At 31.8% G+C, this 27,424-nt stretch overlaps 1 protein-coding gene across 13 annotated transcripts; it reads left to right on the plus strand.

The window, feature by feature from the left end:
* The first annotated feature begins 1,434 nt into the window (after nucleotides 1-1,434).
* Nucleotides 1,435-27,412, plus strand: Mmp1 (Matrix metalloproteinase 1). Of its 13 annotated transcripts, none has more exons than XR_014878417.1 (15): nucleotides 1,435-1,700; nucleotides 5,396-5,699; nucleotides 17,119-17,272; nucleotides 18,895-18,999; nucleotides 19,444-19,612; nucleotides 20,584-20,659; nucleotides 21,990-22,067; nucleotides 22,364-22,495; nucleotides 22,687-22,849; nucleotides 23,213-23,416; nucleotides 23,791-24,047; nucleotides 24,155-24,305; nucleotides 25,789-25,984; nucleotides 26,787-26,892; nucleotides 27,051-27,412. XR_014878417.1 is itself a non-coding variant. In XM_085192911.1 (13 exons), the coding sequence occupies exons 2-13, from the start codon at nucleotides 5,544-5,546 to the stop codon at nucleotides 27,158-27,160; spliced, it is 1,755 nt and encodes a 584-aa protein (XP_085049037.1). In that variant the 5' UTR covers nucleotides 1,435-1,700; nucleotides 5,396-5,543; the 3' UTR covers nucleotides 27,161-27,412. The 13 variants fall into 13 exon arrangements, 4 of the variants coding, with proteins under 4 accessions (XP_085049037.1, XP_085049040.1, XP_085049039.1 ...); XR_014878420.1 differs by having other exon boundaries at nucleotides 17,143-17,272; XR_014878422.1 differs by having other exon boundaries at nucleotides 24,155-24,239; nucleotides 27,051-27,084.
* The last annotated feature ends 12 nt before the right edge of the window (nucleotides 27,413-27,424 follow it).

Below are 27,424 nucleotides of genomic sequence, written 5' to 3' on the forward strand. Positions count from 1 at the left end.
CTACTCTTTCTACTCTCATTCTATTCTCTTCCAGGTTTAAATTACTTGAACCTTGAAAAGCTTTAAAAAGGAAATACTAATGCTAACAGACAATATAAGAAAAAGTATCTATTTTTTTTATATTTATCGATTTTATACGTTTATAAGAGCAACAATACTTGTAAAATTTCGTTTAAAAATGCAAACATTGGATGAACTGCAAAAAGCACTTTAATTTCAAGGAAGAACATACACGGCCTCAAATCATTTTACCAAGAACATGGTTACGAGAGAAGTCATTAACGTTTTAGACTAAATTCTTATATTCTTGAAATTAATTTAAAGTTAAGTAATATAGTTTCGTAATGTGAGATATAAAGAAGAAAGACCATCGACCAACTGGTACAAGCGTGCGAATAGGGGTTATGGGTTCGATTTCTACTTGGGAGAATGAAATATTTAATAATCTCATTTCCTCACTCTGGTAACGAGGCATTCTGCCACTCAAAATGCAAGGCCTCGAGAATTCAGCGGGCAGTGAGAAACGGAAATGTCTTATTAGGACGGAGGGTTTTAACACTAGGTTCTCAGGTTCCCTCTATCTACCCTCCTATGTGTGTGTGTACGGGATACAGCGTGAAGCTGAAAAAAAGATATAAAGAAGTAATAATTAAATAATGTTATGCCTCATTGCTTTTATTAACTCTATTAATTATTAAATACTTATTATGTAATGTAATGTAAACGTTTTTTATATTACATGCAAATGAGCTATTAGCAATGAGATAATTTTCATTTAATATTGAATAAAAGAAGCTAATTGATTAAAAGATGTTAGCATACTTTATGATCGGTATTGCTCTCGAAGTCATTTAACTAAGTACATGTTTTTTTGAAGAATTGAGACCCAGAATGAGGATGATTACTTCTACATATTTAACCCTATTAAGCCTCTGTTTATAAAGCTTTTGATTTCATTTTAAAATATATTTATAGACATAATTTTTGAGAAATTTTAAGAAATATTAATTTTAGAAGTAAATAATATAAATTAATTAAGTTCCTGTTTAATTTTAAGCACGTTCTTAACGGTTGGCAGTCTCTTATAAAATTGCATTCAAATGATATAATAAACAAAATATTTGAAAACCATCTTATTAGTTATTTCCTTATTGATAATAAACAGATTACATAAACTCTAAAACAACTTTAGTTGAACAAAAATACTATCATTACATTTTTATGTCTTGCAATTTAATAATATTAGCATCAAATCGTTAACTTTAAATATAATATTAACAGTTTAACTTTAAACAAAATATTTTACAACAAAAGCCAATGCTTAGGGTCCTGTACACGCAGACTGGACACGCGAGCTTTCCTGTAGACCGTAGTAAGTTGGGCAAAGGGGCGGGCGGAGGCCTAGTTGCCCCGAGACAGTTATAAGCGGGCTTCGGACCGCGCGCCGCACACTCGCCCAAAGCCGCGCAAAGCGATAGGTCGTGCCACTTGGGGCACAACGATCGCTATACGCTCGACACTCGTACGTTCTTCATTTTCTTTGAAAATTCGTTCAATTGCAAAGAAACAAGTGAACAACGAGAATTTGTGACTGAAGTGCCCTGTGAATGTTGTACTTTGGACACCGTGAACGCACTAGTGGACAAAACCCACATGTTTCATATAGTAAGGATTGCGTGAACTCGGGATCTGAATTACAGGTATGTAGATAACATTCCATTCATATCCTACCGCGTCAGCTGAAGTGTACATCGGTGTTTCTACTGTAAAACTGACAGATTAAAAATAAAAGAATTATTAATATTCTATTAAAAATAAAAGAATTATTAATATTCTATTATATATAAATAGTCTTCGTATAAAGTTAAATTAATAACTTGTTTAGTTTATATCATGCTTAGTACTGTTTTTGTACTATAGTAAAAACCTTTTAATATGTTATTTAGTTTTTGTATTCTTTAGTGGATAAATAATAAAAATATTTAATAAATTTCAATAAAGAAACGAAAACTACCTACGATTTAGAGTCCAACAATGACAAAAGTACTCACGTATTCACTAGACATAGGGTTATTAATGCTAGGCTAGGTGTGCTGGTCAGTCCCCTTTATGAATGACATGTGTCGAATAACTAACGTCGTATAACTACATACGTCGGTCGGGCTTATATTATATTTTACATACATATTTTATGTTCTTAGAACATCAATATAAAAAAAAAAGAAATTATTCTGTATTTAGTATGTAGAATTAATATTAGGTTAGAATTATTTCATAAAAAAATTAAGAAACATAAATTTAATCGTTTTTAATAGTTAGGTTAATTTGCAAACATTTTATTTAATTTAAAACGAATAAGAAAAATCTTGTACTAAAAAAAGAACATAGCGATTTGTATGTCATAGATAATTTACTGGATAAGACTGTTATACGTTATCGCTGATAAGAAGATCTCTTATATTGTTCAAGCAAGTCAACTATTAAGGACATGACATTTACAATGTACATACAAATATATTATATATATTTTAGAATAATAAATTCTATTTATTAATATAATTGACTGCTATTATTAAATATTATCATTAATTTAATGTTAATAATTAACAATTATTTATCATTTATTTAAAGTGTTATTTTAATATATATGTGAAGTGTCGAACTGGAAGTGGTAAATAAACATTATAATTATACGTTTTTTACTCCTCTCAGTCAATATTAATTGAGTCATCATACAAATGTCGTTGAGGTAAAATACATAGAATAACAGGAAATATATCGTGATTTTTTTTCTAATTTAAAACGTCGGCATTGAAACAAGTATATCTATGTATATACTATACATTAGTAGTATATGTTAAGTATAGCTTTGTATATACCGACATGATTATACTGTAGATGTTGCTCACATTTCTGTAAATTTATTATAAAGAATAGTAAAGGAGAGGTTTATTTTACTTGGTTTAGTGTGTGACCCTTTAATCATTAAAGAAAAAAATATGTTTAGTTAAAAAGATATTGAACTTAAATGAACCAATATTATAGAAATAGGAACAATAAATAAAAAAATATAATAATAAATTTTAAACCGACTTAAGGCAGATCGTTTTAAGTATAAACTATTATAAAATAGACCTCATGAAACGAACCTATATTACCGGTATTTTTTTATAAATTATTTATAGTGTTACAATAATATTTTTTAGATAAACACTATATTAATAGTCATTTTACTATTCTAATATACCTACGATGCTAAGGAAGTAAGAGCAACACAATGTCACAAGATGCGAATCTCTATACCTTATGTGATCCCGAGAGAGTTAATGTCTTCGCAAGTATCTTATTTAAATGCTGGGAACGTTCAGACGCAAATAAAGTAATGAATTCAAAGTTACGGAAAATAAATTCCGGAACCGGAAACATTATTTTTACGGCTCTATATATGTACTTTCTTACGATATACTATGACGAATTTATATTTTAGTCTGAATATTGTGGAATATTTACATATAAATAAGTATATTCTATAAATAAATATATGACAGTTAATATCGAGAAATTTTATTAACAATTTATTATTATTAACTTTTCCTTTATAAGTACATATTTAGATTGATTGACAATGATTTTCCCTAATTATTCAATTTCCAGAATTGTACGCATGACTGGTTCGGTTTATAAGATGACCTATCAGAATTCATAATGTGATGAGTTTTTATTTATGTAACTACAAAGAAAATAATTTAAAAAAATGTAAAAAAATTAACTCGTAGAGTGTGTGTAGAGTCAGAGTCAAAAATAGATAGAAAAAGCACATAAGACTATAATTAAAATATAAGGAATCACTATCTTATATATTTAAATTTAATAATTAAAATATAAAATAAATCGACTATTTATTTTTATACGTTGGAATGATAAAAATAAAAAATAATATGACATTTAATTTCAAATATTTGAAATTAAAACTTTAAAACTCTACTTGTTGCCATTCTATATTCAAATTAAAAGTTTCTAAACTTATAAAGATAAGATAAATAAACAAAAATCAAACCTTTGCAAATGAACAAAGTGTCTCAATACAGTAATTATGTAAATAATGTAACTGTTAATAGTATTAATAAAATTTCAATACAACTTATAATTAATGATTGAATTCTTAGTTGATAATATGACAGAGAACAAATAAGTGAAAACTTTAAATAAGCTTACTTCACGCCATTTTATTCCAATGCTAAGATTGCTTAAAAGGCACTTTACTTAAATCTCTACGGTCAAACAAATTAGACATTGATTATTAAATTTCGCAAAATAATTAGGCACGAGTTTATTTTCGAAGCCAAAATTTACATTGCAATTGTAAATGGGCTTGTGGAGAAAAAAATCCGGTAAATAAAATGTTAGGTAATAGAACCAATGCCGGTGAAACTGCCATCGTCACGCTCTAGTGAGCAGAAAATCGCTATCGTCACTTCACTATTGGCCTTACAATTTCGATTTAATATAAGATTACATCCCTATTAGACAATTAAGACTATAATCCATCGTTTTGTATTATATATTTATGCTATAAATTGCTATAGCTGTTTAAATGAAATATAGCAAATAAAAATAAGTATTTTTTAATAATATAATTTATTTACATTTGCACTTAACAAATCAGCACAGATTAACTCTAATATCAATAAAGTGTGTAATATAGTGTTTGTATAAACAAATAGGTTATTCTATGAGTGACGATTTGGTTTAAACGATTTATCATCTATTGATAACAGTGTTTGCTGACAAGCCCGTACCTCGTGCCATATCTGGGTCAGGTGAACTTAGGACAATCCTATATGGTATCTATACTATAAGTTTCGAAATATAGAAAATAGATATAATTTATTACTTTGCCTGTGTTCAAAACGACGAAAAGTCAGATTTACTCGTGTTGTGCTAGCACGTGATAAGTATTCTAAGTGATATGAGTCATTCGAGATGTCAACTGAGATTGTGACCCCGGAAAATGTCGTATTAATAATATTTTTATTATAACATGGCAACATCATATAAAGGCCGTCATGACACAGCAGCACAAGGGTGTGACTGTAAAGCGTTGGTTGTGGGTTCGATCCCCACTCGAGGAAGTGAAATATTTATTTACGTTTATATTTCCATTTCTTCGCTCTGGTGTCGAGGCAAAGCGCGGCGTTGAGTTCTGCCACTCAACACGTAATGCCTCCAGAATTCGGCTGAAAGTGTTCGAAGTGTCTTAACACTAGGTTGCCTCTGTTAAGACACTCCGAATCCTGCTGTGTGCGGGATACAGCGTGAAGCTGATTTAATTTTATTTGTTTTTTTAATCATAAAAAGCTAGTAAATAGTAATGACCATTCTTTTTTCTTTTCAGATCCATCAACATTCAACCGACCAAAATCGATCAATGTTTTTATAAAAATATTTGTAACCATATCGGTTAATAGTTATTTTTATAATATAAGAATGACATATCGTCTATTATAAGAGAACATTATTTTTATAGAAATTTTAAAGAACAAATGAGCTTAGTTATTTTAAAAAACACATCATCTAGAAGTATGGCGTTCGTAGGATTGAGAAGTAGTTTGAGAATATTATGGGCGGCGGCAGCAGCGATGGTGTTTCTTACTCCAAGCAGTGCTGCTCCGGCCTTCGGAGAAACTAACAAAGCTATGGTAAGTACTGGATATGTTCTCACATCAGAGTATCAGCCATTTCACAGCTGCTTCCTATCATAGTTCATGCACATTTTATTTAAAAAAAATAGCTTTTTGAAACTTTAAAAAAATATCTACGGTTTTTCTTATTGAATAAAAAGTAAATAGTTTAGATGAGTAATAAGTTCCATTAATTAAATATCCCATACAACATCATCTGTTAATCGATTAGAATGGAATCGGAAATGATCTCGTACTGGGTCGATAACGATATATGTGATTCATGTTTCTCAGAAACTTGCTCACCCATCTTAATTGAATATGAACGACACTGTAGTGTCAGTGTAGTAACATTCATTCATAACAAATGTTACCCGGACAAGATGGAAATTTCAAATATTACCACACACCAAACAACGTGTTGCCTTTTAAAATCGACCTCATAATGTACGAGCGTGACTCATTGCTAATCGTACATAATATGTATGTTTACATCGCTTTTATTGGTCATTTTAGCTTTTTTTTCTTGTGAACGTTTGCGTCATTTCTGTTTAATTTTTTTATAGAGGCAGAATTTTTCCTTTGCGTATTTTTTAAAGAATTAAAATTCTGATTCGAAATATTGATTTAAAAAATTCTGATTCGAAATATTGATTATAAAGAAACATATTTTTTTTTATTTAATAAAATAATTTTTATATTCTTCTTTTTAAATATATTCTTATACCTATCTAACAGGTATTATAGTGTTACCGGAATAACATATACGTCGGAAAAATTTACATAAAATGGTTCCGTCGTTGTCGTGAGTCAGGTAGGAATGTAGGGTTCAAGAGGAAACGGCAATAAACTCCGTTTCTCAGAAATCGAACGTCATGTGAGTCATAGCATCGAATAGGGTTGTCAGCAGAAAAAAAATATTAACATTATTATGAATTTTGAAAAGGCTTTACTTTTAAGAATCATCAATAAATATTTAATTAATGTATATTAATTATTAAATTGGGTTTATTCTAGTGTTTTAGGAAGTCTAGGTCAAAAAGATCAATATTTCATTATCTGTTTTTTTTTCACAATTCGATCAGCGTGCCGCTGATTTCAAATTTAAATCAATTATTATTAATCTGGCCAGTGTCACCATTTGGCTCTACCAATTTAAATAAAATCATTATTTACTTTATTTTTGTTTAAGAAAATGTTGTAACAATGTTGTTTTTTAATTTATATAATTAATTAATATGTGCTGGATTCAATAATTAGTTAGAAGATATAATATTTAGCCATGGAAATAAAAAATAGGATATTTTTATTACGATTCTGTCGAGTCACACTGTGTCAAGGTTAATCTACGCTCTAATAACCTGTTTTATTAAATAAAATTTCAAAGTTAGCCTTATGTACTCGTACTACTTAAGAAAAGTGTATAAGAGTAATTGTTTAGTACAACTCTTATACATTCTTTTATTTGTAGAGCACTTTACTAACAAGTAGTTCATTCAATTGCCTTAACTTGTTTATTGTCTTAGATCGTGTTTTTACACAAGCTTTTATTTAACGGTGAAATGTGTGTTAGTGTATGTAAAATTTTCCTATTTGAATCAAATTTATCCACTTGCAAGTTCCGATTTAGCTGATTTTCGAGAACTACGCTTTCTCATTGAGATAATTTTCTTTCCCACTTTCCGCCAAATTCTCGACTATTATACTCTCCCGAGTGAGAATCGAACTCACAATCGTAGCGTTTGCTAGCGCATAGTCGCCTATATGTGGAGTTTCGTATTACATAATTATTAAATCTATAATTGAAACAAATAAAAAAATCGAGATATTATTAACTTGCTTATCCTGTAACAGTTATTCTATAGTAGTAAAAGCGAAAGAAAAATGCAGGTAAAAAGTATTGAAATGCTAACGTTGCTTCGTTACTAGGATACGGATGATAGAAGAAAGGTAGCTACTGTGGCATTCGCTTAAATAAGTCACGAAACCCGTTTACAATATTATATTATACTAATCGAAATAAAGGGATTTTAATTAATTAAGGCCAGTTGTGACGCAAGGGCCAAGTGTGTCACTATAAACGTGACTGGTCGTGGGTTCGATCCCCACTTGAACATATGAAATTGTTATTTAAATTAATATTGTAATTTCTTCGCTTTGTTGTCGAGGCAAAGCGCGGCGTTCAGTTCCGCTACTCAAGGCGCAATGCGTCCAGAATTCGGGGGAAATGGGGAACGGAGTGTCTCAACATTAGATTCCCTCTGCCTCTGTGTTCGGGATACAGCGTGAAGCTGGTAAAAGATTTTAATAGGTCATCGCAATAGGTTTAAAATTACTTACGCAAATCACAGTTGTGAACCGCAAGAGAAGTATTTCCTGTTATTATCAATGGGTACTGTTAGCGTACCCTTATATAGGAGGTCATTCTCCCATCGTCCACCTGTACTAAGGAACAATGGTTCCAGCAGGACGTGTGGAATCCAAGATATTCTTTGTTTTCGTAGTGTTGTTATATTCTGTACGATTAATACGACATAAAAATTCGTAGCGTGTCCCGTTCAGCGGACATCTCTCGTAAAATTTCCTACGCCGTAACTCAGAACAATGAACTCTTCAAATATATAGGCATATAACAACATTTTTTTATATTTCTTATATAAAAAAAATACTTTTTCTTATTATATAGAATACCCGCATGTACTATATAATTATTTATTTTCTCAGCTGAATTACTTTCGTGATCTAATAACTTTTTAATTTTAGGGACACTATCCATACTTAGTTTGTAGTTTGTAGCAATATTCTCGTACGTAATTCTTTATATTGATTTTTTTTATGTATGAAATCTAAAACTCTAAACTTTAACACTAAATACAATAGTGAAAACTGCATTTAACTCGGTTAAGCCGTTTCTAAGATGAGACAGAAGGACCGACAAACAGGCAAAAATCATTGTTTTTGGTTCTATTACATTAACAAATGCCCCCAATAATAAATATTCTCATATATCGTCCATGTACAGACAGATGAGTTACAGTTTTATTCTATGTATATATAGATGTAGGCTTCTCTATAGAGAAGAAAAAATGTAGCTAAAACAAAAATTTCGGGAAGGAGTATAAAGTGCGCATACCTAACTGTAATCTAGTAGTCGGTCGTCGTTTTTTTATTATGTTTGTTGGAAACATGAGTTTTTATAGCTCACATTCGCATCATCAGAGATAAACTGATGAAAAATGGTATTTGGTGTTCACCAAAGAAGTCTTGAACTCTAGTCACGTTTGAATTTCCCAGAAAATGTAATATATTTAAAGCTATATAATAAGATAATAAACTCTATAAATAACTCAGTTTACTGAGGTCGTCGAGGTGCAGGAGTGCGAGGGTGTGACTGTATAGGTTCCCCACTCGAAGGAATGAATTATTATTTATGATTTCTTTTAATTTTTTCGCTCTGGCATCAAGTGAAAAGGTGGGAGTTGCACACACGTAATTCCTCCAGAATTCGGCGGGAATTGAGGAACCTGCTGTATGCGAGATACAGCGTGATTATAGATTTAAATACAGTCCGGAAGATCTGTGCACAGGTCAAAACTACATAAATAGAGCATAGAGCAAATTTTTTATTTGTGTTTATTACGTATAGTAAGCATGTTTAAAATTGGCCTCGTTAGAAGTTTATAGTAGCTAAAACTGAAAACTCGGTACTCTCAAAATAGTCACCGTTAACCAGTTCAACGGACAATAGCTTTTAACTAAACACAAGAAGCGACCGGGTCACCTCAATGATGTTATTGTAGAAATAGATTTCAGCGATATTTTTGCGTATCGAAAACACAATTATATATTTCTCTTAACCAGCCGTCTTGGCGCAGCGGCACAAGTTCTGTAACGCAATGGTTGTGCCTTCAATCCTCATTTGGGGGAATGAATTATTATTTATTAATATTTTAATTTGTTCGCTTTGGCACCAAAACTCTGGCATTGATTTTCGTCAAAAATTCGTCTGAAAATGGGGAACGGAGGATGGGGGATTCGTCTGAAAAAGGGGAGCCAACGAACCCTGCTATATGCGGGATACAGCGGGAACCTGATTTTTTCCTTTAACGAGACAAGCCGTAGACAAAACCAATGAGACAGCCATTGCGGTTTGGTGAGCACAGATGTGTTTATTATTAGTAGAATATTAATATGAGGTTGTCGGTTTGCGGTGCGGCGCGCATGCTCGTCACGCACGCAGGAAGCACTTGCCGACCTTCAACACGCGCGCCACGGCCACCGTCCTCTGATGATCACTTCTCATTGTTCGCATCAACCTAGCAACTCCAATTGTCAACCATCACGGTTTTGTGATACATCACACATATCACAACAGCAAGTTATTATTTCTTAAATTACGGGATAAAGCGTGAAACTGTTTTTTTTAAATAACCTATTAACATTTAATGTTTATTCCCAATAAAAAAAATACACGTGTAAGCTATTTGATGATTGACGGATCAATTATGAAAATCAACAACGCGCTAAACAACGTGACAAAACGTGAGTCGGACAAAGGGCGACGGCGGCGTGAAAAAAATACACTCTACGACAAATGCAGACAGCACGCGAACAAGTATATATTTATGTTTTGTCAATCGAAGAGTAATTGCTGGTAATTATAGGTTCAATTATTTATTGCGTTAATCTCATCTCAGGAGTTTGTTCTTCATAATTTCGTTTAATAAGATGACAAGACATATGGTACAAATTTTATGAGCTTAATAAATCATTTATGAACTACTTATGTGATGAAATTAACAAATTAGGGCCGTTGTGGCCCAGTGGCGCTAGGTTGGATTCAATTCGCACTTGGGAGATTGAAATGATTGATATCTTTTTGTTTCTCGCCCTGATAACACGAAATACTTCAAGAATTCAGCGGAAAGTTGGGAACGGAGTATCTTAATACTAGGTTCCCAGATTCCTGCCTGCCTCGTTATAAAAAATTATTAAATCCGATTACCGAGGATACAATACATTTTCATTTCATAGAAAATGAATACCAGTGTGATAATTGTTTAAGATGATATTTTTATAACCGAAATGTGAAATAAATATAAACATATTTATCTTACTTATTTTATTATATTTAGAATTTTATAAAATATAGAAAATAAGCAAAGGACCTTATAAAACTAAAATAACTACTAATATAACTAAGAAATAACAAAAGAAAATAAATAGGCTTAGGTGTTTGTTTAAACAACAAGCATTTTTTTTTATAATTCTCTATCGGAATTAGCATAAATAAGTGATAAATATTTAAATGCCGACAGTACCATGTTAATAGCTGATGTCTATTGCGCATATTTTCTACTCGTGTTATTTTGCGGAATCTTAGATTCTTTGTTGTTTGTTCCCCGCATGCCTAAACAACTCACGTTCTCGAATTTATATACATTTTGAATTGATAGATGCTATTTAATAAAACGTAGAGGCGTGGACGTCGCTGATGAATGTAAAGGACTTGTTAAAAGGTAACTTGGGGCATCATTCCTCATTTGTAAATAAGCATATTTTATCATATGAATTAAATTTACAAAAAATTCTATTTTTGTGTCCAGAATATTATCAGCTTCTCGCTTTATCCTTAGCGGAGTAGACAGAGTTAATAAATGGAGGTTATGCCTGACTATTACTGTTTATTATAATATACTAGCGACCCGCTCATGGCTTCTCCCGCGATATCACGAAGGCGTTCATGTTTTTATATATGTAACTACTAGAGATTCAAGTCCTATCAATGTCCTATCTAGTACCTTTAAGAATATGAGTACAAAGTTGCATAAAAATCGGCAGAACAGTTTTAGGTAAGATAATAAATCAAAAAAAGTATTCCGCACACAGAGTAGGGTAGGCAGAGGGAACCTAGTGTTAAGGCATTCCGTTCCCCACTTTCCGCTGAGTTCTGGAGGCATTGTGTATTGAACGGCGTAAAACTTTATGTGTTTTGAAACAGCTATTCAATATTAATAATACATTTATTGCAGTAAATTACCAATTAGATTACTTACAAATAAATGGTCCAATTATACCACAAATATTATAGAGTCCACGAGCTGGTGGTGGCGCAGCAGAGGCTTTTCCACTCATCTGCAATATGCGTCTTATATTATACACGTGCAGTCATGTTCTTACGCCAACCCCATTTACACATATTTATTTTCAACAATAATACATGTAATTTATAGTACTTCATTACTATTCATTGGTTGCATTGTTTTTGATGTATTAAACGTCATCTGATAAAGTCTATAAACTTTGTAGGCAGAACAGCTTTAGCATTTTTAATTTTTTTTTCGTTTTAAATAAATTACTATATAGATAGAACTTTTCTATTATTATTTTCTTTTATTTAGAAATATTGTTTGTTAGTTTGATCCAAATGTGTTCTTTTACGTTTCATTAACAATTTTTTTAACCCTCTACGCAACAAAACAAAAGGGGATGTTTTAATTTCGACCTGTATGTGTTTCTCTGGCACATAGCTCGTAGCTCCTGACTTAATGAACCGATTTGAGTTTGTTTTTTTTTATCGAAGGCCTTGTTCATCGCTTTGGTTCTTAGCTACGTTTAATTAAAATCGGATAAGTAGTTCAAGAGCTGCAAGCACTTTGCCAAGGTGAGGTGATATTTTTGGTCAGAGGCTACTTTAAAATTTTGCTAGTGATACTTCACTATATTTTATGAGGAAGTATTTAAAAGTAGATGCACGTGTACTCCGTCTACCGAAAAGCATATCTTGCTTGAACATAAACTATACTTCCTAGAACACAAAGTGTCATCGTTTTACTATTTAAAATCTATCCATATACAGCAACCGGTAGACGCAACAATCAGTTGATAAGAGAGTTCTGTCGACTGTCATGATGTAATGTTCCTTTTAATGGTCAGTTTTTAAGTAATGTAAATTTCTTTCAATAATCATTTCAATTTGCGGCGTTGAGTTACGCCAATCAAGAACAATGCCTCTGGATCTACATACTACTCTGGACCTCTGGTGATACATATTTTATTTTAAATAAATCAAAATTAAATTATTTTTTTCACTATTTTAATACTTATAGTTCAACTTAATAATTCAATATGACTCGTTTTAGGAGTACGATGTTTTTAATATACCATTTATATTTAATATCTGTATATAATATATTTCAACGATTGCCTCATAAATCTTTACTTTATAAAATCTTAGGAACATGGTGTAATTGGACGATGATGGTAATTGTAATATATGTAACATATTAGCATAATGTTACATATATTACAATTTATAAGTTAATGTTTATTATGGCACGTGTTAAGAGATACACTATATCGAAATAAAAAAATATTAATAAATCTTTCATCTTCTCCACGCATTGGCAAAGTGATATGTGGTCAACTGGCACGCTCGGAACGCCATAATCAAAGAACCCTACCAAACTAAGTTCATTTAAAATATTTTGCAAGGGATTTTAATTAACGTTTGTAAAATTTTAATATCTTAAATATATCATACTTTAACATTACATTACAGTGTATATTAAAATTGATTAATTTTGTTAAACAGTGATTAATTTTGAGTAATGTACAGATCTAAAGCTATTTTTTGTTGAAATTACTTAAAAATAGGAATCTTAAGCAAATGCTTATATAACAATAAAAATCAATAAATTTTTATTGCGCAACTAATTACTCATAAGAATAATATTGACTATTATTAGATTAGTTATGATTTTAGTAATAATTTATAATTAATAATATTTCGCAATCACTATTATTAATAGAACATTTATTATTAATGTAAGCAAAGATTTTCAATTAAATTTATTATTAGACTACACTACAGTCAAACTATGTATGTACCTGTATTCTACTACTAAATACTGCTTAATATCTATTATTTTTTACTTCAAGCTATAATCCCCACGTAGTGTTAAGACACTCCGTTTCCCATTTTCCACTGAAATCTGAAGGCTGGACCCTGGACGCCAGAGATCAGATGAGATTGTAACTCAACCCAACAACCAGTCGCGTTTAAATCAATATTTATTGCCTTATTTATACCTTTTTATACGATTTTAAAAAGTCAAACTTGTAAACTATCGACGTACAATATCATTACCGCTTTCAATGATCGCTCGCGCAGCCTCTGTAACGGTTTGCGGGGACACACTGACCTCGATACGGATGTGCCAAATTTGAGCCAACTTTGACAGACATCTTTATTATGCTCAGGCGTTCGTGCAAATATGATTTATTTACGGTTCTTTAAGATTATATGTGGGTTCATTAAATTATTGCTTATTGATTGATTATATGATAAGATAATTATTTGTATTGTGTTGTTGTTTCATAGTTATATTTATATTCTAGTTGTAATGCAACTTTTAATAATATTTTTAAATCATTGTCCAAAAAAATGTTATGTTTCTAGAAAATATTGTAAGTTCTCCCTTTACATAATAAAATCGTAACGGATCGGTATCTGTACATATACATAGAAGATATACGAGAAAAAATGTTATTGGTGACATTTAATAACGTAATAGAAAAAACAATTTTTAAATTGTTATATGTGCGTTTATTCACGTTAATCTCAGAAAAGGATTTCAGTTTTCACTATTGTAATTTGGCAAGCTCGCCTTTATATTTAGTTATTTTACAACATATAAATAAAAAAAATACCATTTTAAAGAATATTGTTAGATAGAATTGCAATAAATAACTGTTTTATTCAATAAACTGAAACTTTACTGTATTCTTTATAAAATGATATCATCATCATCATCAGCCTGTCCTCGTCCACTGCTGGACATAGGCCTCTCCAATGGCACGCCACTGAGCTCGATCTTCAGCTCTTCGCATCCAGCCGCTGCCCGCTACTTTGCGAATATCGTCACCCCATCTAAAATGATATTAATATTAGAAAATGCATGCATTAGTAAATACACATTAGTAAACTAATAGTTATTTAGTCCAAGCGGGCGAAGCCGCGAGCAGGTCCTTAGTAAATAAATAAAATACGATCATAACACGAGGGATGCGTACACGAAATATACTGTTAGAATACGAAAGCTTGTCACTTGTTAGACAGTTATTTCAATGCAGTCTGTTATGAATGTGCGATGAACAATGCAGGTGTCAACGCCCCTTCTAGCGGCCAAAGTACTCCGCACCCAAAAACAGAGACATACCCTCGCTGTCTAAATCTTAGTCATTAAAAGTTTACTTAAAACTTTAAAAGATATCATGAATTGTTTATTTTAGTGTGTTTATTTATATTTAAATTATGATATGGCATTAGTGTTAATATACGACGTTTTTGGCAATAGTAAATATTTTCTCCTAACAAATAAATACAGTTTTAAATAATAGCTCATACTAAAATGGATTTTTTTAATTTTTTTTTCGAAAAAGTAAAGAAAAAATGTTTTTTGTGTTTCTCTCTGAGTGTGAATAGGACAAAGAGCTTTAGTTCAGACAGAAGGGCCTTATTGAAATGCGTCGCACGCGCAGCCAAGGACGGCTGCTACTTGAACTTCCATCCCTACATAAGGGACGGCGGTGAACGATCGGAAAACGATGCCTTCAGTTATGACTTTGTTGAGGTTTTCTGTTGACGGTGTAAATAAATACATATTTCTTATTATTTTAGCCATTTTAAAATCGTTTTAAGTTACATGTTATTTTCATTTGTTATTTTTTAAGTTAATATATATTATAATTAAGAAAAATTGCTTTACTTCGGAATTTCTTATAAGAACAGAAACAAGTGGTTTTGGAATCATTGTGCTTAAGTATTCTGTTCAAAGTAGAACGAAGTTGTTGACGTTATGTTAGCATATGAATTTAAACGTTAGTTACTAATTGTTTGAGAGGAGATAATCGAAACGAGGAACGGCACACTTTTTTTTTGTTATCGTTCTATCGTTATCCTTATCAAAGGCATTTACAATAAACAATGGTGGGTAACCTTGCGCTTGTGTACGATAATGTGTGAATAGATAAGTGTATATTTTTTTCTTCACAACCTAGAGGGAACCTGGGAACCTAGTGTTTCCTCCTCAAACACACTCCGTCCCCATTAAGACACTTCTGTTACCTACTTTCCGCCGAATCTGAAAGCATCTGCTTAATTTCCTGGAGTAGGAATGGAATCCATAACTGGCCTTAAACTATAAGTTAATTAAAACTATAATTGGCTGGGAACTGGTAATTTAAGACAGCATATTTTAGTTCTACAATGTCCACGGTGTTTAAAGATATACAATTGGACCTTTTATATTTGATTACAATTTACTATACACCAGAGTTTCTCAAAGTAATGCTGTTAAAGTCATTTCGTGACTAAAAAAGCAATAAAAATAATTTTTACATTGTCATCAGTTATAAGAATTTAATATACTTGAGCTCTCGATAATGACAAATTACGTTTAGTAGGTTAATATTAGTGTTGGTAATCTCTTAGCGTGATGGTTAATCTTCTCATTCTATTGTTCCTGATGTCGGAACATTCCTTGTTATAATGAAATAAGTATTTTATTATCCAGTTGTGACAAGTTGTCGTATGAAATTGTAAAGGAAATAGGTGGTTAATTTGCTATATAATAATAATAATAATAAAAAAGCGTAAATTAGTCTTCTCTGGTATCAAGGCAAAGCGCGGCTTTGAGTACCACCACTCAACACGCAAATTCGGGGGAAAGTGGGGAGCGGAGTTTCTTAATACTAGCTTCCATCACCAAACCCGGTTTTATGCGAGTTACAGCGAGAAACGGAAAATAAAATGTTTCACTTATAAGAACATATATTTAAAATAAATCACATTAAGTAAGGAATTAACGATTTTATATGTGGATAGATTTACAGGAACACATTCATAAACGTTACTCACGTGCCAGTCTTATTCATCGCCTGTATTCTTTCTAAGTGCTTAAGTAGTACAGTTCCATAATAAAAGGAAATTCCACCATGAATACATTAATGGGTAGAGGTTAGTTGTATAATATGTTTTTTAGAAAAACATCTGTTTCTCACACATATATTAATTACTAGTAGCCTGAACGCGGTTTTGTCCGCTTAAACTTATAATTATTTTATATCAAAATTATACAAAATATTTACATAAATGTGTTATTCTCATGTATAATCTATATTACTGTAAAAATTCACTAAAATCCCCTCAGTAGTTTTTGCGTGAAAGTGAAACAAACATCCATCCTCAACTTTCACATTTATATTATTAGTAGGATTACTATATAAACAAAGTATTGCTTACATAATATGTAGTAAGATATAATTTAAACGTTTTTCTTTAGTGAACGCTTCAGCTTAACTAATTCTTTTCTTTGCACCATTACTAATACCTATCATCACGACAAAGGTCCATGTCCAACATTGGATGCGGCAGTCTGATTATGAGATGAATTTCCAGATGTACCTGGCACAGTATGGTTACCTCAGTCCCTCTGTAAGAAATCCCTCTAGCAGTCACCTCATGGACGAGAGGTCGTGGAGGAAAGCCATCGCGGAGTTCCAAAGCTTTGCTGGCCTCAACAATACTGGTAAGTTATAATGGTAGGGAAATCTAACAATATAATTACTAAAATCTGCTAAATAGTAAAATTAGAAAACATATATATTTAAAAAAAAAACTTTTGGAGCTTTCCTATTTTATTTAGTAAATAGAGATTTAATTCTCTTATAAATGAAAATAATAAATAAATATTATAGAATTATTTTTCAATGTAATAACTTAACAAACTGCATTGTACTGAAATTATGGCGGACGTGTACATTAAGAGATAATAGAGGAAAATACATGATTCGTACCTATGCGTGACAACGTAGTTTTCAATTATAGAGTTGATGCAGTTGATGTAATGGCAACCCATATCCAACATCCGAATGCCGTGACCTTGTCGCCTTGATGGATCTCGTTGAGATTAAAACTCTTATTATCTCAGCCTTATTAATAGAAAAAAAAATGTTTCAAAATGGTCAAATGTTATAAGAAATGAGATCAGCTCAGGCGCAGGGGCTTTAAGTGTGATTGTAAACGTGACAGGTTGTGGGTTCGATTCCAAACTCAAAAAATGAAAAATTTAATAATTCCATGTTCTTCGCTCTGAAGTCGAGGCAAAGCGCGACGGTGAGTGTCTTAACACTACGTTACGACTGTCTATTACTGCTGTTTAAACTAAAACACTAAAAAAACACAATTAATTAAACATGCATATGTGTGTCATAGCAACAATCATAATAATAAGAAGTAATTTAATTCGCGTCGTCACGAGTAAGGCGCGACATTGGCAATGTAATTAAGTCTGCAAAGTCACTGTTGGCACTTGGCAGCCAACTCCTCGAACACCGTACCATCACGTGGGCTGAACTTGAATCCCAATTATAATATACGTGCTTTGCCACTAAAAGTAGTTTATTGGTGTCTGTACGGGGCTGGTATTATGTAACCAAATAACGATGTATACATATAAATTATTCATTTAGGATCATTGTGCTAGTTCCTAAACAGCCTCAGTTTGACGTTCGATTACCAAATTTGGGAAGTAGCGTAAATAATAAATTTTATAAAATTTAAGTTGGTTTTATTTTTTTTATTATTGTATTATAGAGACAATAGCACCTAGCATATATGTATCTTAGAAATTTTATCTCGTAGTCCTAAATGATATTATTAATACAGATTAAATATACAGAAAATTCTTAAACAATCTCTATAACTTTACATAATTTTATTTTAATTTTCTAATGCAATTAATATTACAATGCATTTTCTTTAAATATTGCGGTAATTATTGTTTTTTATTTGCTGTTACTCTTACGATAAAAAATAAAAATGTACGATAGATGTCTATTTCGATTCAATATATTTATTTAAAATGATTAAACTTTTTCCCATTTATCAGTGACTATGTAAGAATCATTTAAACAAACGTTACAAGTGTACTTCCATAGTCAAACAAAATTGAATACTACGCTCGTTTGTATTTAAAATACCTACATACCTATTCTGTGTTACTAGGTGCAAAAAAAACGTTATGGACATGTCGAACTTTTTATTTTCTTTTTATCATTGGTGCCGTTGGTACTATAGAGACTTGTATTTTGGCTTAATTTAAAAATTATATGTTATGGCTAATATATATGCAAATTTTATGTTAAACAGGTGAACTAGATGAAGAAACAGTGAAGTTAATGTCCTTACCAAGATGTGGAGTTAAAGACAAAGTAGGCTTTGGCGAAAGTCGTGCTAAGCGGTATGCTTTGCAAGGTGAGCGTTTGAAATTCTTCAATTAAAAATATTTAAGACTTTAGTATAATAAGATTAGGTCTTAGTAGCATACTTGTATTTTTTTTAAATAAAAAAATACTTTTTTTATTCTGCACTGGTAACATATTCATAGAAAACGTTATGAGGAAATCTTGTTTCCTAAGAAACAATAATTAGATCTACGAGTATATTCACATGCCAACGGGCAAAGATCAATTCTTATGCATGTCAGCTACTTATTCTACAGACTTAATGAATTAAACATACCTATATGTATTTCTAGTTATTACTATGACATACTTCAATGATTCCAATAAAACTACACTTACAACTTAAAGTAAATAAAAATATGACTAGAATAAGTTAATCTGGAGTAAATAATATCTTTCACAAAGTAAACAATGACAACATACTTATATTATTTACATAAAATTTTGCTCTCAGGCTCAAGATGGCGAGTAAAGAACCTCACATACAAGATTTCCAAGTACCCATCCCGCTTGAACCGCGCTGAAGTGGACGCTGAACTCGCTAAGGCATTCTCTGTTTGGTCTGATTACACCGACCTTACCTTTACTCAAAAACGATCTGGACAAGTGCATATTGAAATCAGGTATCATACTAGCATATATAATTTTGTATTAGTTATTAAAAATCCATTTAGGATTTAAAATAATTTTCTGAAGAACAGCTGATAAATTTCTTATTTTTTGTGTTATATCACATTTAGAAAAGACTTTAGCAATTTAGATTTTGCACGCAGCATCATTTGAGCCTACGCATCTTGGACAGTTTCCAAGAACGGGTAAAGGTTCAAATCCCGCTATGTTCAAATTTTTATACGTTTTCTAACGAGTTTGACGAATTTCTTAATTGATAAATAATATACGATAATAACGTAATGCATAGTAAAACACCAGAGTAAGTGGATTTAAAAGATTAAAATCGAGTTAATCAGATTAAAGGGGGAGAGCATATTCATCTCAAGATTGTGTTATCACAAAATTTGGCAAATGTAGATAAAATTGACGGATGCAAAAATTGTATTTTAGAAATCCATCATTATTTTAAATACATAAAAATTTGGACATTTTAATAAAACAATGATATCAACTCCAAAAGTACATAACTACATAGGTACATATCTGCTACAAGCGATCTAACAATGAGATACACCATAATTTAAATTGTCGAATCCAGTTGAATCCACCAGATTTCGTCACAATAGCAACCCTCGTTGCGTAACCGTTGTCATTGACTGCTTCACCATAATGATCCATTATACGGCAGATGATTAATTTGGACCAGAGCTAATGTCACATTTGGCCAGTTCTCGTTTTATGCAAAATTATGATAATATTTCTGTTTTTGAGTGACGAAACTCAACACCACGCTTTGCCTTGTTACCAGAGCGAGGAATAGAAACATTAAAGATTTCATCTTCTTCTCTAATAATATGTAAACTATCTATAAAAATATTAATAAAAATTCATTGTATAATTAAAATTTCCTTTAATTTTTTTATTTGAAAAGAAACATAATATAAGCGCTATTATTTTACCTATATTTTGTTTATTATAACAGATTCGAAAAAGGAGAGCATGGTGATGGCGATCCTTTTGACGGTCCCGGAGGCACCCTCGCCCACGCTTATTTCCCGGTATGTAAATTGTAATTTTCAACAAGATATATTTATACAAGCTCTCAAGATAAATAGAAATATATAAAAAGAAATATATAAAAGCAAAAAACTATCGCTTTTAAAGCGATGGTTCAAAACATTACGAGATGTTTATTGATTAACTGTGGTATGTTATTACTTACCTATTACCTATTACCTTACCTATTAACCTTACCACACCAATGCAATAGTAATTACCATACAGATATAACAAAAAAAGGATTATTTTTTTTCTTTATAGACACAGAATTTGTTTCTGTGATTTTACTTATAGTATAAAAGAAAAACTAAAAACAGAGACAATACTAAAAAATATATATTAATTCAACTTAATATTAATTGTTATCTTAAGTATAAGCATCACACAATATTCTAAACCGGTATCCGAGTTAATAACGATTATTACCACGCGATTGGTCAAATGGAATAAATTATTCATTTCCATGGCACCACAATACAAACATTATAGAGCAAAGCGTGTGAAGATATTTAAATGCTTAATAGATGTTTAATATGTTTCGGAAGTAACATACAAACTTGTGGGAAGCACACGGCAGGGTAGGCAGAGAGAACCTAGTGTTAAGACCGATAAGACACTCCGTTCCCCACTTTCTGCCGAATTCTGGAGACAAAAAGTGGGGTAATAGAGAGGAGAAAAAAGAGGTTTATGTTCATTCAAGATTATATACATTTAATATATTTTTTTGATTATGTTATAGCATTTTTTCTTTTGTAGTTCATTGAAAATTTGTTTTTGTGTTACATTTTTATGGTACTATATTGATAGATATATGTATATAGGACGTAATATATTGTCGTCACAACAATTTATAGCCGTTTCCTTTATAACATAACAGGATTAATATAAAAATTCACATTGTATAGATAAATTTAAAAAAAATCTAAGCAAATTTCTCTCAGTTATTATTGAAAATAATTAAAGAATATACTATATATATAGTATAATTTTAGTATATTATATGATAGTTTATTATATTTGTTAAAGGTGGTAATGGTGATCTGACATTTTATGAATAATAAAACTTTTGTGTACATTACTGTGTGTAGGTACTATCTGAGTAACAAACATAAATTACTATAGTGTAGTGAGTAATAACGTGTGAGTCATTTGACTTCCGTTAAAGTGTTTCATATAAAAATCGGATCCCGGATATAAATATCTTTTTTCTTTATTCTTTTCTCTTAAGGGGAATGGAAAAAAATTTGTATGAAAATGAAAAGTTTTATTAAGTATTAAAGACTTTGTTGGCACATTTTGATAAGCTTATTATTAATTTTATTTTTAAAGGTTTACGGAGGTGATGCTCATTTCGACGATGCTGAAGTATGGTCCATTAATTTAAATCGAGGGACCAATCTCTTCCAAGTAAGTAAAATTATTTATACAAAAACCTGTATATTTGTTTCTCAACTTCACTGGTCTAATAATAAGACACTCCTTTCTCCACGAAGAAATGAAAATATTATTAATTAATAATTAATTACCCAACTGGGATTCAAACCCACAAACAACCTGTTAATAACAACTGCTCCACGCGGTCTCAAACGATAAAACATATTTATTGTACTTTAATATTTTATTTGACCGTCAAAAATTCAAACGTCAACAACTTTCAAATTTATTTATTTAAATTATTAAAAACTAGTTAATCATGACATCAGGTAGCGGCGCACGAATTCGGACATTCTCTCGGACTTTCGCACAGCGACGTGCGATCAGCTTTGATGGCGCCCTTCTACCGAGGATACCAGCCTGCCTTCCAACTTGACCAAGACGACATTCAAGGAATACAGGTAAATTATACTTGTAATTATACAAAATATATTAAAATGATATCTCTTAATTTAAAGATTTAATGAATACAACATTTAACATATTTAAATTTATATTGTTACAAATAACTAACACTACATATTTATTTAGTATTAAAAATTAGAAATCGTTTCAATATAAATAAAATAACTTGTTCTGTTTAATATTTCAGGCACTATATGGGCACAAAACCCAAATTGATATAGGTGCTCCGAATCCCACTATTCCACGAGTGACAACACCACAACCCTCAGCCGAAGACCCTGCTTTGTGTTCTGATCCGAATATTGACACCATTTTTAATTCCGCTGATGGCGCAACCTTTGTTTTCAAAGGTAAATTGATGCTTATAAATGTTTCTTTTTGTTATATACCGTTGTGCTGAACAGTGAATTAATTTTATGGAACTAGCCAGTTGCTGAGGGCAGTCGTGGCGCCAGGTAAAAACGTACGATACTAAGGTACAACCTTAGGTTCGATTACCACTCGAGGAAATGAAATATTTAATATATTTATTTTCTCGCTCTGGTAACGAGGCAAAGCATGGCGATAAGTTCCGCCACTCAACACACAATGCCTCCAGGATTTGGAAGAAAGTCGGAAAGGAAGTATTTTAATGGGAACGAAATGTCTTAACACTAGGTTCCCCGGCCCCCAATGTTTTTAAATGTTTATTAATAATTGAATTAATTGTCAAGGTGAGCATTACTGGAGGCTAACAGACACGGGCGTGGCGGCCGGCTACCCACGCCTCATATCACGGGCGTGGCCTGGTCTTCCCGCAAACATCGATGCAGCTTTCACATATAAGAACGGAAAGACATACTTCTTTAAAGGATCCAAATACTGGAGGTATAATGGACAAAAAGTGGACGGAGACTATCCTAAGGATATTAGTGAAGGTAACAAACATTTTTATATTATTTTGTTGATGTAGTGTATTTACCATATCATAACAAAAATTTTTTTTTGGTATGGTATGGTAAAAAATAAAAAAATACATATATTATATACACATTTTTATTTTTTACTATGATAATGACAATTATCAATATTTCACTTGGAAAATTATAGCTTTTTATGCTCTTTCAGCATATTTCAAGGAAATATCTGCCATCTATACATTTATGTTTAATATTTTTTTAATTAATAAACGTTGTGCTTAAAAATGTATCAGTGGTATAAATTTACAATGGCAATATTGTGGTTTCATATTTTACGAAAACAATCACACAATTTAAAACATGAATAAAATATGAATATTTTGTACTTTCAGGATTCACCGGAATTCCCGATAATATAGACGCAGCCTTAGTTTGGTCTGGTAACGGCAAAATTTACTTCTACAAGGGATCCAAGTTCTGGAGGTTCGACCCCGCGCAGCGCCCTCCAGTTAAGGCCACATACCCCAAACCTCTTTCTAACTGGGAGGGCATCCCTGATAATATAAATGCTGCTATACAATACACTAATGGATATACCTACTTCTTTAAAGGAGGATCGTATTGGCGTTTTAATGATAGAACTTTCAGCGTGAGTGTTTCCTTTGTTGAAAAGATGGATACTGTGATACATAATTGATTTTGTGATTTCGTATTTTTTATCTTTTTATTAAAAATAATATTTAAATTATTTTGCAGGTGGACACAGACAACCCCGCTTTCCCACGTTCGACCGCTCATTGGTGGCTCGGGTGCAGCAGCGCGCCGAGAGGCACCATTGGAGGTAACGCGCGACTCTCCGATGCACCTCACAGTGACGAGGACGTCGGCGACATATTATTCGACGCAGGTAGGTTCGGGACCCCAGAGACGTTTCAACGAGGGTCTTTGAGATGACTTGGAAGACACTGAAGTGATAGTTACTAGACCTAATGACTAAATAAAAACTCAGGGCAACAGCCTTACTGGGACCCCCAATGTGGAATGACCAGATTTTAGAAGTACGAGGACAATTTGATGAAAGATAATTGACAACATTCGGAATGACTACTAAACATTGATACAAAGAAAACTGTTGCTATATTGCTATTGATGGTGACTTATGACGTGACTAAATTAACATTTAAATACAATACTAAACTAAAAACAAACTACACATATTGTTGCATCAAACATTTAAGATGGAGTTTCCACTGGAAAAGGAATTAGAGCTTTAAATTATTTATCAGAGACTTAACGTAAAACAAATATTTTAAGTTCCCCAATAACACTTCCGTTTCCCACTTTCCCCTGAATTCTTGTATTACGGAATTTACTCAATGCTATAAAAAATGTGATTTTTTTAAAGAAGTACAAAGATTGCAGTACTGACTTTGAAATTACTTTGACTAGACCTTATAAGTTTGAAAGCGACCCCTCAAGTCCCCCTTTAATTAGTGAAAGTTCAACAGAAATGCCGTCTTCCACTGTTTTGCAATGTTGTCCTGCTCTTTGTATGTTTTGTTTCTATATTTGATTCTTTGTAGATTAGTATTATATTACTTCTTCGAGGTTTAAGATTATGTATTAGATGAGTTTTCAATCTTTCATATCTGTTTGTGTCTTTTGTGATTGTTACAAGAATTTTCTTGTCTGAATTTTATATTTTTTGTCGTCTTCGTTTGTCTAATCCACTTATCTTTATTTTATTACTTACTGAAATAAAATTATGTATGTCTGTAAATTGTGCTAACATTAACTTATTATTTATCGGTGAAACAAATTCTTAATATATTAAAAATAATTATCTATAATTTACTAACATTTAACTACTAACATTGAAAAACAACTATTTTCGAACTAACAAAATGGACTAAATGGTTAACATGCTTTAAATATATAATTAACTTAATGAAAAAAAATGCCAGCTTTTGCATTAATATTTAATTGAGCTTAAGCCGAATGCAGTGGTTGACGGTGGTTGGGCGAATATTTACGACGGCTTCTGGGCTCCCGAACCTAATGCGTAAAGTATAGAATTTTTAAACATAAAAATCACATCATATTTATTTTTAAATATTACAGCACTACACACGAAATAAATCGAGCAGTAAATGTTATAGTAGTATCGCAAAAATCAACAATTTTGCACTGTATGCACTAAAATTGTCTTAATTATAATTTAATATGAAATGGTGGACTAGTGGACATTTCAACATAGTATTTAATTTTAAAGATATTTTATCAGCACCAATTTTTTTTTTAATATTTTCAATGACGTTTACGTTATTAACACTAAATGTCAATCCATGGTGGTCGGGTTTACCACGTCAGTGTTTGTGTTTGTCTTCTAGGTGTAAAATCATCCGCTCCCAGATCATTCTTCTGGTTCAGGAAATAACTTCGGTGGCGAGTTCCTGAATATTTGTACATAGAGAGTAACGTAAAGAACAAAGACTAAATTAGTAAAATAGTGGATTATATGAATACCAGTGAGATTATAGACAAAAGCGGTGATTTTAGTACCGGCGAGCTTCTCACGCGTTGTCTGTACGTTTTATTTTATATCACATCTGCATGCTAGTGTTACTTTGGGTTGCTTTGAGGGTTGAGCGTGGTTGAGGGTGAGCTTGGTTGGGGCTTGGGTGCTGCATGTATTTTAGCATAACATTTATGTAGGTACATTTATAAAGAATATAAATATGTAGATTTTGATATACGAGTATATACATTTTGAGTGCGTGGTAATGGTAATTCAAATATTGTGCTTTATACCTATAATATAATTTTATGATAATTTCGACTCAAGTCAGTCAGTATGTTCTACATAAATTTTATTCACATTTGAGTTGACAATTTCTGAATCACTAAAACGTAAAATGTACTAACATATAAACATAAAGTTGAAATTACTAAGCAATTTTTCCCAAAGAAGAAAGATACTATGAGAAACTCCCTTATAATTTTCGTATAAATCTCATTAAATTGTAAATTTCCGTCTTCTTCTACGTACAAAAGTAGTACCTAATAGTTCAAAATAGATAGATTCTGCACGTTCCACTTGTCATATTATGTTGTAAGAACTAAAAAAGTAAATTCTTATTTTAGTTTTTTATGTATTTCGATATGTGTGTGACTAACAAAACATTATATACATTTAGTCGTAGGCTAACAATAAATTAGAAACCTCTATAAATAGTCTTAGTTTATTAGAAACCTTAGTTTAGCTGGCAGTAGTTTGAAATGCACGAGATTTTGTGAATTGTACATACATACACCAGTAGTAGTAGCACAAACGGGTACCGGTGAACATAAACTAAAGATGTCTTCCTAAGGCAAGTTCATGTTTCAGTGATCAACGTTCAATCAGGCGGAGCTAAACTATAATATTGACTCGGGGCTCCAATTTATTAGGAGGGCACGAAACGTCCTCCGCCGCGCCATCATTCACCCGCATCGTAGGTTACTTTTCATTTGTTTTGCTTTACCGTTTAATAGCGGTTTTAATTATGCATTTTATCATCTTCACTCCATTTGTATTCTATGGCATGTCGAGCACTTCCAACTGCTGTGTATTTAGGGCTGGAGATTCATTCTAGTCTTGTAATCTGTGCAGATGCGGGGGAAGCTGCGGGTCGTAGCAAGGCGGCGGGAGCACCAGCGTCGTCGACAGCGCTGGCGAGCTGCCTGCTGGCTCTGGTGCTGGCTCTGAGCTCGCGCGTCTGACTTCCTACCTTAAGTAATTCCACTGCGTCTTCACTGTGATCGAGTGTAGTGTGTGTCCGACTGTCCGTGTCCACGTTCGATATATTGTGTATAGCGAACGCCTTACTGTGATGAATGTGTTTTTTTATACTGTGCGAGAACGATAATTTAATTCGAAGTCATAGTTTTTATACTTAATATAAATAGATGATGTAAGTTCGTGTGTGATATTGACGTAAGCGAACATTTTTGTATTAAAATATTTAAAGAAAATATTTGACCTTT

Source organism: Heliconius melpomene, chromosome 11 (assembly GCF_056956725.1).
Source record: "Heliconius melpomene rosina isolate 202511_hmr_F chromosome 11, ASM5695672v1, whole genome shotgun sequence".
NCBI lineage: Eukaryota > Metazoa > Arthropoda > Insecta > Lepidoptera > Nymphalidae > Heliconius > Heliconius melpomene.

What these genes read in the sequence shown, in the direction of transcription:
- Mmp1 (XM_085192911.1), top strand. Translation starts at nt 5,544, where the DNA reads ATGAGCTTAGTTATTTTAAAAAACACATCATCTAGAAGTATGGCGTTC. An exon ending in TCGCCCACGCTTATTTCCCG is followed by an intron (nt 20,660 to 21,989) that starts GTATGTAAATTG and finishes TTATTTTTAAAG; the next exon opens with GTTTACGGAGGTGATGCTCA. An exon ending in GAGGGACCAATCTCTTCCAA is followed by an intron (nt 22,068 to 22,363) that starts GTAAGTAAAATT and finishes TCATGACATCAG; the next exon opens with GTAGCGGCGCACGAATTCGG.